Below are 16,184 nucleotides of genomic sequence, written 5' to 3' on the forward strand. Positions count from 1 at the left end.
TCCTCACAGTGGTACCACTCATCACGTAGCCAATGATGTGCACTCTATCTACAATCCATATGCTTATGCTAGTTCTAAAAATATATACACTAGAGATGGCACATGTTTGCAGATTCACTCAACTGGTATTGACTTACTTGATTCCTCACACTTTCCTATATTTCTAAAAAATGTTCTTTAAGTTCCTCAAATAACAAAAAAATCTCTATCTGCCCTAAAAATAACTCATGAGAATTCCACCCCCGGCCGTAGACAACAAGTTATGCTCCAAGACGGTCTCCATCATCTTGAAGGTGCCAATGCCACCCCACATGTCTACAACAATGAATGTAGTGCCCCTCAAGTATGTCATCAATAGGGACCCATCCTTTAAGATTCTTTCGCAGGTTACCAATCATTTTGGTTTTCCACATTTGTAAGCACTTCAACCAAAGCACATGTGATGCATGTGTAATTTCTAAGTTCCATAAACTACCTTTTCAATATTCGTATCGTCACTCATAAAAATGTCTTAAACTAGTTCATTCGGACATATGGGTACCTGCCGCTTGTTAAATTGCATCTTGGTTTTATGTGTTCTGTTATTTTTGTGGATGTCTTTGCTAAGTATACATCAGTATTTCCACTAAACGATAAAACTGATGTGCTTGATACTTAGTTTTCAAACCTCTACTGAAAACTATTTTTCCATGAAGATTTTGCCTTTGCAATTTGTTTAAGGCAAATAGTTTCAAGGTCTATATTCACATCTCAAGGCTTATGCCATCCTTCACCATGTATCGTGTCCCCATACTCCGAAGCAAATAGGATGACAGATAGAAAGTACCATCATATCATTGAAACAACACTCTATAATCTCTATCATGTCGGGTTGCCTCACAAGTTTTGGGAGAAAGGCATTTGCCCCAATGCCTTTCCCATCAATAATGTTGGTTCAACCATGGAAAATATGCTTTCCATGATGAGGAAGCGTGTTATCAATTCTCAATGAATCTATAAAATAATATATCACATGAAACTTATGGGGAACTTATTCCACCCTTGACTTGCCTACTCTTAGATTATTTTGAAGCCGTTCACATGCCCGACCATTAAAGTATCCTTGGGATCACATTGTGCTTGGATCTCTAGCTCTTCTTCTTCAACTCTCCTTAAAATCTTGAAGACCTTCTCATCATGAAGGCATTATCCTTGGTTTATAAGTTAAGAGAGCAGAGTGCCGAAAGCGGGCACTTAGTTCTGGCTGGACTTGGTGCTTGAAATGAGTGGCACTTCCCATTTAAATTTTACTAAATATAAATAAAATATATTTACCAATGCCCTTATGATCTTATTCATGTAACCCTCTAGGCCCATGTATCATTCTACTTAATAACTTTAGTGGTTCAAAAATAATTATTGTCCAACCTTATTGATTAACTATGTCAACATATAGATTAATTAACCAAGGATCAATTTAACCCAATTGATAGGTTAAGTTTCCAGCCCGTGGGATGCCAAGCTATACCTCATGCTCTAGATGATATCAAGTTGTGTTTAAACTCTGTCATGGAACCTTTACGATCATTGGTAACCATATCTGTGTAATCCATCATCCATGCGAGACTCTTGAACAACTTAGGGTACATTTTATCATCAAACCCTAATCCGTCATTCAATTAATACTAATGTATAATGGGGATCATTGTGGATGTCTTCTCCAATATCATCACTACCTTGGCTAGGAATTTGTTGCATCATCTTCCTTGAGCCAATCTCCTCTTATACCGAAGGCGAATGATCCTGTCTTGACCACTTTGTCATCTCTGTGAGCTTCTTATTACATCTGAGCTATGATTGCTTTGAATTCAATAATTTGAGGCTCGTAAGTCGTAGCTAAAATGTAGTCGTCCATCCACAAGATGTCCATGATGTCCATGGTGACATGAATAAACTTGATTGATTTTTAGGTATAGTACCATTCATGGATTCCTATGGATCAATTCAGTAAAATCTTTCTCTAAAAAACACACATTATCTATCCTTAGTGTCACCATACTAATAGCCATAGGATCAGTTATACTTATCGTATAAGTAGGATAGTTAGTGTTATTCTATCCCAATAATTCGATGTCCATCTCGACTATACATTGAAGAGGAATATTTAGAATACATGTTTAAAGAGTAGTGATTACTGTCTTATGATCTCGTCATGATTTACTTTTTCATTGAACGTATTCATTGATATCATTATAAATATCACATTGGAATAATACTAAATGTAATATTTTATTCAATGAACTTAAATAAACGTGGTGGTGTGCCGATACACCATACACCATACACCATACATACACAGTAACCGATACATGCTTTTTAGTTCTTCTAATCCATGTATATGAGCCATGTAGTGTCTATTTTACACCATACATACACAGTAGCCGATAGACGCTCTTTAGTTCTTCTACAACGCGAGGTGTAACTTGGCACCGGATGTGTTAGAGGCTTAACCTATTGACTATACATCGATCCAACATTAATTAATTTATATGATGATATATTTTATTAATTTAGAAGGCCAATAAAGGTTATTGGGCCATTTGAGTCATTAAGTAGACCAATACATGGGCCTAGAGGTTCACACCCAAAAGGTCTTTTGGACATCGAAAGATATACTTAAGTTTTGGGAGTTTTATGAAAATACACAATTAGTATAAATAAAGGAAAACCCTATAAAAAATTCATCTAGGCCAAAACTGTTAAAGGGCCTTCCCCTTATTCTCCCTTCTTCTAGAGCTCTACTCCATTCCAAACGTGATCCGGACGTCATAACAACAACGATGAAGGGATAATAGAGCTCATTAAAAGAAAGGAGGAGATTCAATGCACCATGGATCATGTGGACATGTCTACTAGCGGCCCCATGTGTCTCACTCCAAGATCCAAGAAATCATGGATGCAACCTCTGTAGTGATTCTCTATTTCATGGTTAGTTCAATGTTGTCACGATTCATTAAAGTCTTCCGCTATGGATCGTTTTGAATTTTTCATCCAGATCAAGGCCTCTAGAACCCAACGCACTCTAACCTAACATCAGCCACATATTCAAACCCCCCTACAAAACCCCCTCCTGTTGAACTATACTCTTTGTCCTCCTTTACCTGATCATTGCACTCGCTCTATCTCCTCCATCCTTCCAGATCCTTGCTCCCACATTCATTCCTGCCATGGATATACATTTTCTACCTCTTTACTTAGTACCACCATGCCACCTGAACCTTGCTTTGTCTGCCATGCCCTTGCTCACCCTCACTCGCGCTTAGTCATGCAAGATGAGCTCTCAGCTTTTCTTCATAACCAAACTTGGGAACTTGTTCCTCCTGCTCCTCATAACCATGTCATTGGCAATAAATGGGTTTTTTCACACCAAGTTTATTATGATAGTTCCTTTGATCAGTGTATGGCTTGTACTATGATTCAATATTTTTGCCAAATTTCTAGTGTGGATTTCTTTGAAACATCAAGCACACTACCATATGTCTTCTTCTCTCTCTTGTGATCTCTCATGACTGGATTATTTAAAAATCAAATGTATCTAATAATGCCTTCTTTACATGGTGATCTCACTGAAATATTTTCATGTCACAACTGCCTGAATTTTTTCATCCTCAATTTCCTCATCATGTGTGTCATCTTTGCAAGTCATTGTGTGTGTTTAAGCAAGCTCGCAGAGCTTGAGATTGAAGCTTACTCAATGGGTATGATTGTTTGACTTCCAAGGCTTTCACAACTAATATTCTCTATAATTTTAAGTGTCCCCATCTTCTGTTTTGATTTTACTCTTCTATGTCGATAATATTCTCATTATTGGTTCAAACTCCCAGGTTGTGCACACTGTCATTTCTACCCTTGCCCAATCATTCTCTATCAAACATCTTAGTTCGGCCAAATGCTTCTTTGGCATTGAACTCACTTGTTCTTCTCAAAGTATGACTCTCACTCAATACCATTATATTGCATTGCATCACTTCTTCAATGAGTCCACAAGCAACACTATAAACAACACTACTTCAGAACCCTCTAGATCTCTTCTCATGTTCAAAACCTCTCCTTTGCCCCATGTTATTTTTTATCATCAGATCGTTGGGGCTCTACAATATGTCACTCTGAATTTTCCTGATATGCAACTTTTGTCAATCTTGCATGCCAACGCATGCACAATCTGACATCTGAATATTAGACTTCCTTGAAGCACTTATTAACATATCTCAAATGTATTATTAACTATATACTCTCTTTTGCAGAAGTAATTATTACACTCTTTGTGCCTTTACTGATGCCGACTAGGCAAGTGATATGCTTGCCTGATGCTCAACCGCTGGTCACCTTATGTTTATTGGTCCTAATCCCATTAGTTGGAGTTCTAAGAAACAACCCACAATAGCTAGTTCTAGCATGGAGGCCGAGTAGAAGGCAGTTGCATAACCTACAGCTGAATTAATGTGAATGGATTATTTTCTTGGCAAACGGGGAATCACTCTGCACAAAATATCCTGATTGATGTGTGACAGCATAGGAGCCAATTATCTCATTGCCAACCCAATCTTTCATCCCAGAACAAAGCATATTGAGTCATATCTTCACTTAGCTTTGGAAAGAGTTATTGCCAACAACCTCAAAATTGACTTTGACAATATTCAAGATCAATTGGAAGATATTCTTATCAAGCCACTGCTAAATGCTTATTTCATCAGTTTATGTTCCAAGATCAACATCATACAATAGTTGACCTTAACAGGGTGTGTTAAGACAAGTCAAACCAATAGTTAAGAAGCTTCCGGAAGACTGCCGTACTTAATAAATGCAACATGCTTCCACCTCTTCTTACCATTGGATGTAACACTATAAGTAGCATCCTGAAGTTTAACCCTATGCAATATAAAATGCTTCTTCATTCATGCATCTAACTTGGTGGGTCCCCCTCTTGTTCTTCTTCTTGATCTAAGATCATACACATCTTCCATTATTGATCCCACAAGTCTCTTTTTCAGTTTATTGATACTGACATGGTCATGCAACATCCTCAACCTTTTTTTTTTGGCCCATATTTCTCTCTCTAAAGAAGATGCCTTCATCATTGCATATCTGCATTCTTCTAAATATTTAGCTAATTATCTGATACTGACCTAGCCTCTCTCTCTCTCCCTCTCTCATGAAATTGATTATACAAAGGTGAAGATGATGCAACCTTTGGATGAATGTCAATGAACTTAGTGCGAGGGAAATTCAAGGCGCATGCGCTAGTGAAGTCTTGTCCTGTCTAAACACCACCACATCTTCCCCTCTGACACACAAACCCACCATTACTTGTATGAATCAAGAGGAGGTAGAAGAGAAGGGAGATGAGAAGGAGAGAGAGGAAGAAAAAATGACACGCTGGAAAAGTTTGGGAGAGAGGTCGTGTGTTCATGTGTGTACATATTTATTATGGTTATAACAGTTACAATAACGGACCTTCTAGATTGAATCTAGATTCTGTCTTTAATCATGACTTTATTATAACAGTTATAATAAAGTATTTTAAATCTATATTGAATGAGCTTTTATCTTTTATCCTATCTATATTAAACTTACATTGAATCTTGTATGACAGCTGATTGAATCCTAGCAGCTAATCTTATAGTGAATGTAATGTTTTTTTTTACTAATGTAGTCTTTGAAAGTTATCCTATTGGCCAAAACAGTTGGCTGATGTGGCAAGGGTCCTGAGTAGAACTCCTTAACAATGCGTCACGTAGCTATCTATGAACCTGTCTCGCTTCGCTTCCAACCCACAGTTAGCATCCATTCCGGATAATTATTGAGAACAATAAGAAAGGAGAGACTACACTAGGAGTTATCTGTATAAATTTTGCATGACAGAATAATAATTCCAAGAAAATTGAGAACAAAGAGAATATTAAGAAAAAGAAATATGAAAATAGAAGAAGAAGAAGAAGAGGAAGAGCAAGAAGATGCTGATAACGACGATGATGATGACAATGATGATGATGATGAATAAAGTATAAGCAGATGCTAGAAGGATCTAGAAGAAGGAGAAGAGGATGCTAGAAGGATATAGAAGGAGAAGCAAAATGTGATGATGATGATAATGTAATTTATACCAGCTGGCCATATCGTGTCTTTGATGTAATCCAGATAATGAAAACCTTGAATGGATAGAGATTGATGGGGTTTAAGAGTCAGACGAGTGATAGTTTCCCCGGATGGAGAGGTAGACATGGTCCAAACCGTGCGATCGTGCGCTCGCGCGATTGGGCGCATGTGCGGTGCGGTTGTGCGGTAAATTGCACTGGATTTTCGCACACCGCAGGGGTCGGAGCGGTGCGAAAATTCGCTATTGTGCAAATTTTTAGTCCGTCCTCCCCTCCCCGCGTCGGTCGTCCCCGCTGCCCCCCCTCCCCTCTAGTGCTTCCTCCGGTCGTCTCTGCCGCCCGGCCCCGCCTCCCCTAGCCCGCGCCCCGCCGCCGGCTTCCCCCTCTAGCCCGCACCCCCGCCGCCCGCCCCCCCCTCTAGCCCGCGCCCCCTCCGGCCGGCCCCCTGCCTCCCCCTCCGGCTTCCCCCTCTAGCCCGCTCCAGCTGTCCCCGCACCCCCCCAACCCCTGCCCCGGCGCGACACTCCCCTCCTCCCGTCCTGCGCGCCCCCTTCCCTGCCCGCCGCGCGCCCCTGGCCACCCCCGCCCCGCCGCGCCCCCCCTCTGGCCACCCCTGCCCGCCGCGCCCCCTCTGGCCACCCCTGCCCCGCGCGCCCCCTCCCCGTCTCCTACCTTCCTACCTCTGCCGCCGCCCGCCTCCACCCGCCGCCTCCTCCCCAGCTACTGCCCCCACACACACCTCTTTCGCCGCTCGCCAACCACCGCCTTCTCTCCACCCCTCCTTCGGCCGCGGTCCCCTGTCCACCCCCACTGCATTCGCCGCCTTCGTGGGCACCAACTTCACCTGCGCCACCATCTGGGCTACGCTGCTCGCCGCGGCGGCGCCACCCTGGGCGGCGGTGCCGCCGCGTCATAATAATTTGAATTATTAATTATATTAAGAATTAAACATATTAATTTTTCAATTATTCTAAGAATTAAACGTAATTATTTTATTTCCAAATCACATTTAAAAACCATTTAAAATCCTTCGACTTGTGCGAATTTAGTGCGCTGTGCGGTGCGCTTTTCCGCACAAAAGCGCACCGCACACAGCACACGCCATTTTGTGCGTGCAAAAATTCGCACACTCGGTGCAAATTTTTGCACCACGACCATCTCTATGGAGAGGTGATTGATAATGGTCAGGGAAGAGGCCACAAGGAGATATGGATCAACCAGAGACAAGCTGCCTAAATATGCAGTGAAGAGGAGATGATCGTGAGGGTGAGGATCATAGAGGGAGAGAGAGAGGGAGAGAGAGAGAGAGGGGGAGAGAGAGAGAGGGAGAGAGGGAGAGAGGGAGAGAGAGAGAGAAAGAGAGAGATAGAGAGGGAGAGAGAGAGAGAAAGAGAGACAGAGACAGAGAGAGAGAGAGAGAGAGAGAGAGAGAGAGAGAGAGAGAGAAAATGAAGAAAAGGAATTCGATTATTATTAATAAATTCATGGTTGCCCTCTAATGGCCAGGCCACCCTATTTAACAGGCACAGGTAGAACAGAAAAGACAAGTCTGCCCATAAGTGGGGATGGTGATCGTTTCGTAATGATAAATAAAAGACATGAAGACAAAGCTAGGAGGATCTAATACGAAAAAGATGAAGCCAAATATAATGAAGAATACGAAGAAGATGGTGATGATGAACCAAGTAGAAGTAGAAGATAAATGAATCTATAATAAGAATATACAAATGATGATGATGAATAAAATATAAGTGGAAGATAAAGGAATCTATAATAAGAATATACAGATGATGATGATGATGAATAAAGAAAAGTAGAAGCTAAAGGGATGTAGAAGAAGAAGATACAGATGAATAATAAGGATGATGATCGAGGGGGAAGCAAGAGGTAGGAGAAGGTGGAAGAATCTAGAAGAAGAAATATGTGATAATGATGACGACGATGAATAAGGACAAAAACTTAATATAAGAAGAATAAGAGCATAAAAGAAAACAAAAGGAACTAATGATTATGACGACGATGATGATGAAGCTTTAGAAGAAAAAGGGGGAATACTACGAAACAGCATGAACTCTAGTTTTTGTCAGCGACTGTCAACCGCCGCCCGCCTCCGTCCGCCGCCGCCGCCCGTCTCCGTCCGCCGATGCCTCCCGTCTCCGGCCGCCGCCGCCGCGCGTCTCCGGCGGCCGACGTCGCCCCTCTCCGGCCGCCGACGCCGCCCGTCTCCGGCCGCTGACGCCGCCCATTTCCGGCCACCGCCGCCGCGCGTCTCCGGCCGCCACCGCCGCCCGTCTCCGGCCGCCCCCGCCGCCGCCGCCACCGCTTCTTCTTCACCTTCTTCCGCGCCGAGCTTCTCGCCTCCGCGAGAGTCCGGCACGGTCATCTCCTTCCTCGGCTGGTCCTCCGAGGTCATCTCCCCCGACAGCGCGCTGCTTCTGGCTTGGAGATCGTCGGCTATGGCGCTCAAGCCTTGCTGATCCGCCGCCGTGGAAGCTGAATCCTCCGTGGAGGCGTTGTCCTCCTGTTCACCCTTCTCCTCCGCTTCGGCCGATTCCCCCCGGGCATCGGCCCCGTTCTCATCCGTCTCCATGCGATCATCTTCCTGTTCTTTGTGATTGTCATCTTCTTGGAGATCGTCTGCCTCCTCCATCGGTTCTTCTTCTTCTGGATGATCGTTCTTTTGCTCGAGGTCGATCTCGATCGGCTCTTGGAAGGCGTCGGATCCGTCCATCACCGCCTTCTCCGAGGAGCATTCGTCGTCGGAGCCGCTAGGGTTTGCTTGATCGTCCTCTGCCATTTCTTCGTCGACGAGCTCCCCGGCCTCGTCGTCTTCCGCGATGGCGGAATCTTTGCCTCTGAGCTCCCTCAAGCTCGGATCGTCTTCCCCGACGGCAGGTCCGGATTCGTACTTCTCCGTCGTCTGATCGCCATCGCCGTCTTCTTCCTTGTCCCAGAGCTTCTCGTCGACCACCTCGGGAGACGGGCGGCGGCGGCGGCGGCCGGAGACGGGCGGCGTCGGCAGACGGAGACGGGCGGCGGTGGCGGACGGAGACGGGCGGCGTCGGCAGACGGAGACGGGCGGCGGTGGCGGACGGAGACATGGATGCCACCGTGGAGTCCACCTGGCTGCCACGATGGAAGCCACGTTAGCAGTTGACCGTCGCTGAGCAAAAAAAATAAGAAGATGCCACTTGGCGTCTTCTTATTGGTTCGGGCTATTTTTTGATCAAGTATGAAAGTTCATGCTGCTCGGCTGACAAAAACTAGAGTTCATGCTGTTTCGTAGTATTCACCCGAAGAAAAATAAGAAGAAGATGAAGAAATCGGCCATGAGCATGGGGTTCATCGCAGGAAAAAAAAAGACTTCAAATTGTGACATGCGGAAGTTTTTTAATCTGGAAATCCAAAACTATGTCAAATTGTAAGAATCTTATGGAAATAAATTACTCCCACTGATGGAAATAAATCCAGTTATCCAATTATCTGCCGTTCAATAGGAATAGAATACATCACTAGATTTTTGTCTGTACCCACTTGATTTTTATAGCGGTATGTGGATTACAGGGGAAGGAATCAACTTCGGCAATTAAATTAAGACATCTTTCCAACACAGCAAAACTGGACGTGTAAATTTCCAAATAGAATAAACAAATAAATTAATAATAAATCGATAATGTTATCCACTCGCTTGCCGGAGTGGATATCAGGACTCTGGCGAAAAGATTGAATATATGTACGAATTATTACGGAAAAAACGAACGCGGAACTGAAAGAAAATTATATGGCTTAGGATTCTAGAACGATGGTGATCAAGTTATTGCTCAGTTCATCCGGGGTTTGGGCCGACGGCATCCGAATTGGAGGAAAAGCAGATAGTGATCAAGTTCTTGCTCTCTCTCCGTCTCTAACTCTCTCTGCGTCTCGTTCTCTCTCTGTCTATCTCCCTCTATCTCTCTCTCTCCGTCTCTCTCTGTCTCTTTCTCTCTCTGCCTCTGTCTCTCTTTCTCTCTCTATCTCTGTCTCTGTCTCTGTCTCTGTCTCTCTTTCTCTCTCTGTCTCTCGTTCTCTCTCTGTGTCTGTCTCTCTGTCTATCTCTGTCTCACTTATTCTCTCTCTCTATGTCTGTCTCTCTCTGTCTCTCTGTCTCTCTTTCTCTCTCTCTCTCTTTGTCTCTCCCTCTCCCTCTCTCTCTCTCTCTCTGGACTCTGATGGGTTGAAGTCAACCTCAATGGATAATGGAAAGAAAAAGGCAAACTCGGAAGGCTCCAGAAAGTCAAAACAGTTCAATTCTGCCGAATGGAAGAATCAATGTCAATAATTTCTTAGACTGGGATAAACATCATCAATATCATCATCATCGTCATATCATTTTCATCATTAAGCTGCAGATTTTTTCCCAACACAATCAATTGAAGAAAAATATAGTACAATTTTAGAATGTTGAATGCCCACACGAATCAGCAGCGGTGGGACCCAAACCCTAAACCCATAACCCTAAACTTCAATTTAATAGAGGGGAGCAAGCACGGGCACAGAGGAGACGGGGGATGGATGCGAGACTGAGGCGAGGCCCTGCAGGAGGCGGACGATCTCAGCAGCGTCATCAAGATAGTACTTGGCCAGGCTCGGCTTGCGACCGACAGTGCACGCGAAGACTTCGGCGGAGGGGGCAACGTACGGGCCATCTGCCGCCCGGTTGATCACCTCAAACATGTCCTCATCAGATCGGTCATCGCCAATGCACAGCACCAGCTCCGGCGCCATCCCCCTCTCTGCCATCGTCTCCAGTAGCCGCTGCGCCACTAGCCCCTTGCTCACCCCCTAAAACAGATGAAGCTTTAGATGCTGACGATGATGCTAATGAAACTGGAAGAAACGACATGAATAGAAGGAAATTAGAGGAAAGATGATGCTGACAATGATGATAAAGAGGAAGATACGGAAGTATAATAAGAAACAAGAGGAACCTAAAGTGAAAAATATCTCACGAAGATGAAGATGATCATGACTTGATGAAAATACAGAAACCTAGGACAAAAGAAAAGATGAATAAGATGATAATGATGACGTGGCAAAAATGAAGAAGCAACTACGAGAACAGGATGAAGATGATGATGATGATGAGGCGGTTACTGGGAGTCAAGAATAAGGGAAAAAATGAAATATTGATGATGCTGATATTGAAGAAAAAACGACTAAGAGACCCAAGAAGAAGACGCAAGAAAAGTCTAGTAGAAGTAGGTACAAGAAGAGGAAGAATAGAGCACACCCAAAAAGAAGAAGATAAAGAAGAAGCAAGAAGAAGCGTCAGCAGCTCGAAGAGCCAAACAGAGGAAGAAGAAGCAAATAGAAGAAGATGAAGAATCAGCCAGAAGAACCAAAAAGAAGAAGAGGAAGAATCAGCTAGAAAACCAAAAAGAAGAAGAGGAAGAAACTGCTAGAAAACCAAAAGAAGAAGCGCAAGATGTACAAGAAACTACTATAAGAGGAAGAAACAACACAGCAAAGAAGAAGAAGAGAAAGAAACTGCAAAAAGAAGAAACTACACAAAGACGAAGAAGAAACTAAAAGAAGAAAAAGAAACTACACAACGAAGATGAAGAAAAAGAAACCACACGACGAAGATGAAGAAAAAGAAACTGCACAAAGAAGAAGAAGAAGAAGAAGAAGAAGAAGAAGAAGAAGAAGAGAAAGAAACAGCACAAAGAAGAAGAAGAAGAAGAAGAAGAAACTACACAAGGACGAAGAAGAAACTAAAAGAAGAAAAAGAAACTACACAACGAAGATGAAGAAGAAGAAATTACCCGACGAAGAAGAAGAAGAAACTGCACAAAGAAGAAGAATAAGAAGAAACTGCACAAAGAAGAAGAATAAGAAGAAACTGCACAAAGAAGAAGAAGAAAAAGAAACTACACAAAGACGAAGAAGAAACTAAAAGAAGAAAAAGAAACTACACGACGAAGATGAAGAGAAAGAAACTACACAACGAAGATGAAGAAGAAGAAACTAAAAGAAGAAAAAGAAACTGCCCAACAAAGAAGAAGAAGAAGAAGAAGAAGAAGAAGACGAGGAAGAAACTAACACAGAGTAAAAGAAGAAGAAGAAGAAGAAGAAGAAGAAGAAAGGAAGGAGGTTACCCTGGGTTTGACTTCGACAGAGTGATGGCCGGCCTTGACGGAGACGGCCTCCCCGGCGAGAACGCTCTCGAGGTGGTCGACCAGCTCCTTGGCCTGGCACGTCCCGAAATCCGGATCCGCGTCCTCGTACGACCACACCAGCGACGTCTCCTTTTTCTCGATCGTCGACCCGTCCGTGGTCTCCGTGTACAGCCTCATCACCGGCTCCGCAATCTGCATCCACCCGCAGTCCCCGGCCGGCACCAGCCCCCCCCACGCCTCCCCCCCCCCCCCCCTCCTCCAAAAGCACCCGTGCTCCGCCGCCAGCCCCAGCCCCTCGCACCCCGCGAACCACCCCTCCACCGCCGCCCTCCCCCGCCCGCTCACCACCAGCACCGCGTTCCCCTCGTCCCCGCACAGCGCCCCCAGTATCCCCATCGACCGCCCGCTCGGGCTCTTGTCCAGGCTCGCCTGCGGCATCATCGTCCCGTCGTAGTCCACCAGGATGGCCCGCACCCTGGTCCGCCGATACGCCCCCACCATCCGCTCCATGGACAGCTTCCGGAAGTTCGGGTCCAGCGCCACGACCCGGAACCCGAGCCCGAATCCGATCCCCCAGCACCGCCTCCGCCCGTGCCCCGCGCACGTCCTCCCCAGGTCCTGCAGGAAGCTCCTCGCCCAGTACCCCACGTCGTGCGTGCTCACGTACCTGAAGTGCTTCTCGTGCCGCAGCTGCTTCTCCGCCGCGGCCATCTCCAGCGCCGCCGCCACCGCCTCCGCCACCGCCTCCACGTTCCACGGGTTCACCCTTATCGCCCCGCTCAGCGACGGGCTGCACCCCACGAACTCCGACACCACCAGCGCGCTCTTCTTCCCTCCCCCCCCGTGCAGGGCCTCGTCCAGCTTGTCCAGCCGCGCGCTCCCCTGCCGCGCGATCACGTACTCGTAGGGAGTCAGGTTCATGCCGTCTCGGACCGCGGTCACCAGGCAGCACTCCGCCGCGGCGTAGTAGGCCATCCTCTCGAAGAACTCCAGCTTGCCGTCGATCAGCACCACCGGCTCGTAGCCCTCGGACCCGAAGGCTCGGTTGATGCGCTCGACCATGGCGCGGGTCTCGGCCTCCACTTCCTGGACGTCGCGCCCGCGGCCCCGGGCCGGGTTCGCAATCTGCACCAGCACCGCCTTCCCCCGCCAGGCGGGGTGCTGCGCCAGGAGCTGCTCCATGGCCAGGAGCTTCAAGCTTATCCCTTTGAAGATGTCCATGTCGTCCACGCCCAGGAGAAGCACGCGGCCTCGGCTGTGGTACTCCTGCAAGAGGGCCTTCACCGTGGACTCCGTCTCCGGGAGGGAGAGAACGCTCTCCAGCTGCCTCAGATGAATGCCCACTGGCAAGATCTTGATGCTCACCGTTCTGCCGTAGTAGTCCAGCCCGATGTACCCGCGCTTCGACTCGTAGGAGAGACCCAGCATGCGGCTGCAGCAGGAGAGGAAGTGGCGGGCGTAGTCGAAGGTGTGGAAGCCGATGAGGTCGGCGTTGAGGAGCGACCGGAGGAGCTCGTCCCTGACCGGCAGCGTCCGATAAATCTCCGAGGAGGGGAAGGGGCTGTGGAGGAAGAAGCCGAGCTTCACCCGGTTGAAGCGTTTGCGCAGGAAGGTGGGGAGCACGAGGAGGTGGTAGTCGTGCACCCAGACTAAGTCCTCGTCCGGGTTGATCACTTCTAGGATCTTGTCCGCGAAGATCTTGTTCACTGAGACGTAGGCTTGCCAGAGGGACCGGTCGAAGCGGCCGCCGAGGTCGGGGGAGAGAGGGAGCATGTAGTGGAACAGCGGCCATAGCTGCTGCTTGCAGAAGCCGTGGTAGTACCGGGAGAAGAGCTCTGGAGGGAGAAAGGTCGGCACGCAGCGGAAGTTCTCTAAGAGAGTCTGCGCGACTTCTTCTTGCTCCGCGGCGGGGATTTCCTCTCGGAGGCAGCCCACGTAGATGAACTCCATGTCCGCCGTGGGAGCGCCGTCTTTGAGCTGCAGGAGAAGAGAGTCTTCGTCCATGGAGAAGGACCAGGTCTTGCCGTCGGGGCCTCGCCGGGCGCGAACGGGGAGCTGGTTGGCGACGATGATGGTGCGTTCCCGCGGCGGCGTCGGGTCCGAATCGTCGTCGTCGTCGTCGTCCAAGGAGGGGATGACGCCGGCGGTCGTCATCACTTTAGGAAGCCGGGGGCTCAACCGCCCGAAGGTTGGCGAATCTCCCGACGCCAGCTCCAGCAGATTGGAGTAGGATTTGGAAACCATATCAAGATCCCCTGAAGATCAGCGATCGGTTGAATTCCTCTGAATCGAAGATCGCAGGGGAAGTGGAAAGAATCGCCAAGAAGTGGAAAGAATTACCAGGGATTCAGAAAGATTCTGTCTAAACCAAATCTCCCGATTGAAGACGGCTTTCCGCACCAGGAATCGATCAAGAACAATTGAATCCACATCCACGGCGCGGATTCCTCTCAAATTCTTCGGATCTCCAGGCTGATTCTTCTTGCTATCGCTTCCTCCGATCGCCGCCTCTCCGACCTCGCCGTCGCATCTAACCGGAGTTCTAGGAGAAAGAGGGGGAGGCGGAGTTTAAATACTCCTAGTTACGAAACAAGAGATAAGTTTAACAGTGGAATTTTGAAATTCGGCCGTCGGAACACGTTAACGGGACCGAAATAGCTGTCCGGCGGCAGCGTGGATCGCTGCTTGTCACGTGGCGTCATCCAATTCGAGCGCCCCCGCTCCCCGTACAAATATCTCTGGATTTTTTTATTTCGAAAAATTCAAGATTTGAGGAAAGTCCTGAAAAAATAGTTGGCGCCGCGCTGACAGGTGGCGGGAAGTTTGGCGGGGTTCGGATAAGGCCGAACTGAACCGTTCGTTCACTGGATTTTTTTCTTCAACTTCCTTCCCCATCTAATAAATATTTTTCGCCCACGCAAAGTTTGTAAATTGTCGTAATACTCTTCTACGCGGAATGAAGAATTTTTTTTGTTATCCTTTGACCTTTAGTGACGTGGACCAGTTGAAAGGGACTTTGCAGTAAATAACAAATGGGCCTGCGGATAAGCTATTGGGCCTATTGATGACAGGCACAGATGAAGGTACTTACTAGTTACTACCCGTTCTTGAGAGAGAAATACCAAACTATAGACACCTGGAGAGAGAGATAGCTCAGCGGAGATGATGACGAAGAATGTCGACGACGAGCTGAAGAGAGAGATCTACGGTCACCCATTGTTCAGCCTACTGAAGCAGGCGCATCTGAGCTGCTTGAGGATCTGATCATATCATCATCATCATCGCTTGCTTCATCATCATCATCAACTCCTGACCTGTTCATGGTAACACATCATCATCATCATCATTTTCATCCTCACCATCATTATGATCATCATCATCATCATCATCATCATCATCAATGGATGACTTGTTTTCAAGCAGCAAACGTATTGTAAGGCGCTCGTGGAGCAGTGTAAGAGATGGAGAGAGCGGAAGAGAGAGAGAGAGAGCTTGAGAGTTAATGTAAGAGAGAAAGAGGGAGATATTGATACACGTTATAAGAGATGGATAGAGGGAGAGGCAGAGAGATTAAGAGACAGTGTAAGAGAACGAAAGATTGAGAGACAGTATAAGAGGTGGAGAGAGGGCGAGACAGAGATTAAGAGAGAGTGTACGAGAAAGAGAGATTGAGAGAGTGTAAGATAGGTAGATAGACAGAGAGATTGATACAGTGCAAATGTGCAACAGACGCAGAGAGAGATTGAGACTGTTCAAGAGAAAAGAAAGAGAGAGAGAGAGAGAGTGAGAGATTGAGGCAGTATAAGAAAGGGAGATAGATATTGAGAGACTGTAATAGAGGGAGAGAGATATTGAGAGACCGTGTAAGAAAGGAAGAGAGATTGAGTGACTA

At 46.6% G+C, this 16,184-nt stretch overlaps 1 protein-coding gene across 2 annotated transcripts; it reads right to left on the reverse strand.

Annotated features, from left to right (window-relative positions):
- Positions 1-10,396: 10,396 nt before the first annotated feature.
- LOC144713610 (alpha,alpha-trehalose-phosphate synthase [UDP-forming] 6-like) lies at positions 10,397-14,845 on the reverse strand. 2 transcript variants are annotated; one of them, XM_078588250.1, is made up of 3 exons: positions 14,633-14,845; positions 12,272-14,547; positions 10,397-10,955 (listed from the first exon to the last, which is right to left on the reverse strand). In XM_078588250.1, the coding sequence occupies exons 2-3, from the start codon at positions 14,534-14,536 to the stop codon at positions 10,641-10,643; spliced, it is 2,580 nt and encodes an 859-aa protein (XP_078444376.1). In that variant the 5' UTR covers positions 14,537-14,547; positions 14,633-14,845; the 3' UTR covers positions 10,397-10,640. The 2 variants fall into 2 exon arrangements, with proteins under 2 accessions (XP_078444376.1, XP_078444377.1); XM_078588251.1 differs by having other exon boundaries at positions 10,882-11,000.
- Between the last annotated feature and the right edge of the window lie 1,339 nt (positions 14,846-16,184).

The sequence above is a fragment of the Wolffia australiana genome, chromosome 16 (assembly GCF_029677425.1).
Source record: "Wolffia australiana isolate 7733 chromosome 16, ASM2967742v1".
NCBI lineage: Eukaryota > Viridiplantae > Streptophyta > Magnoliopsida > Alismatales > Araceae > Wolffia > Wolffia australiana.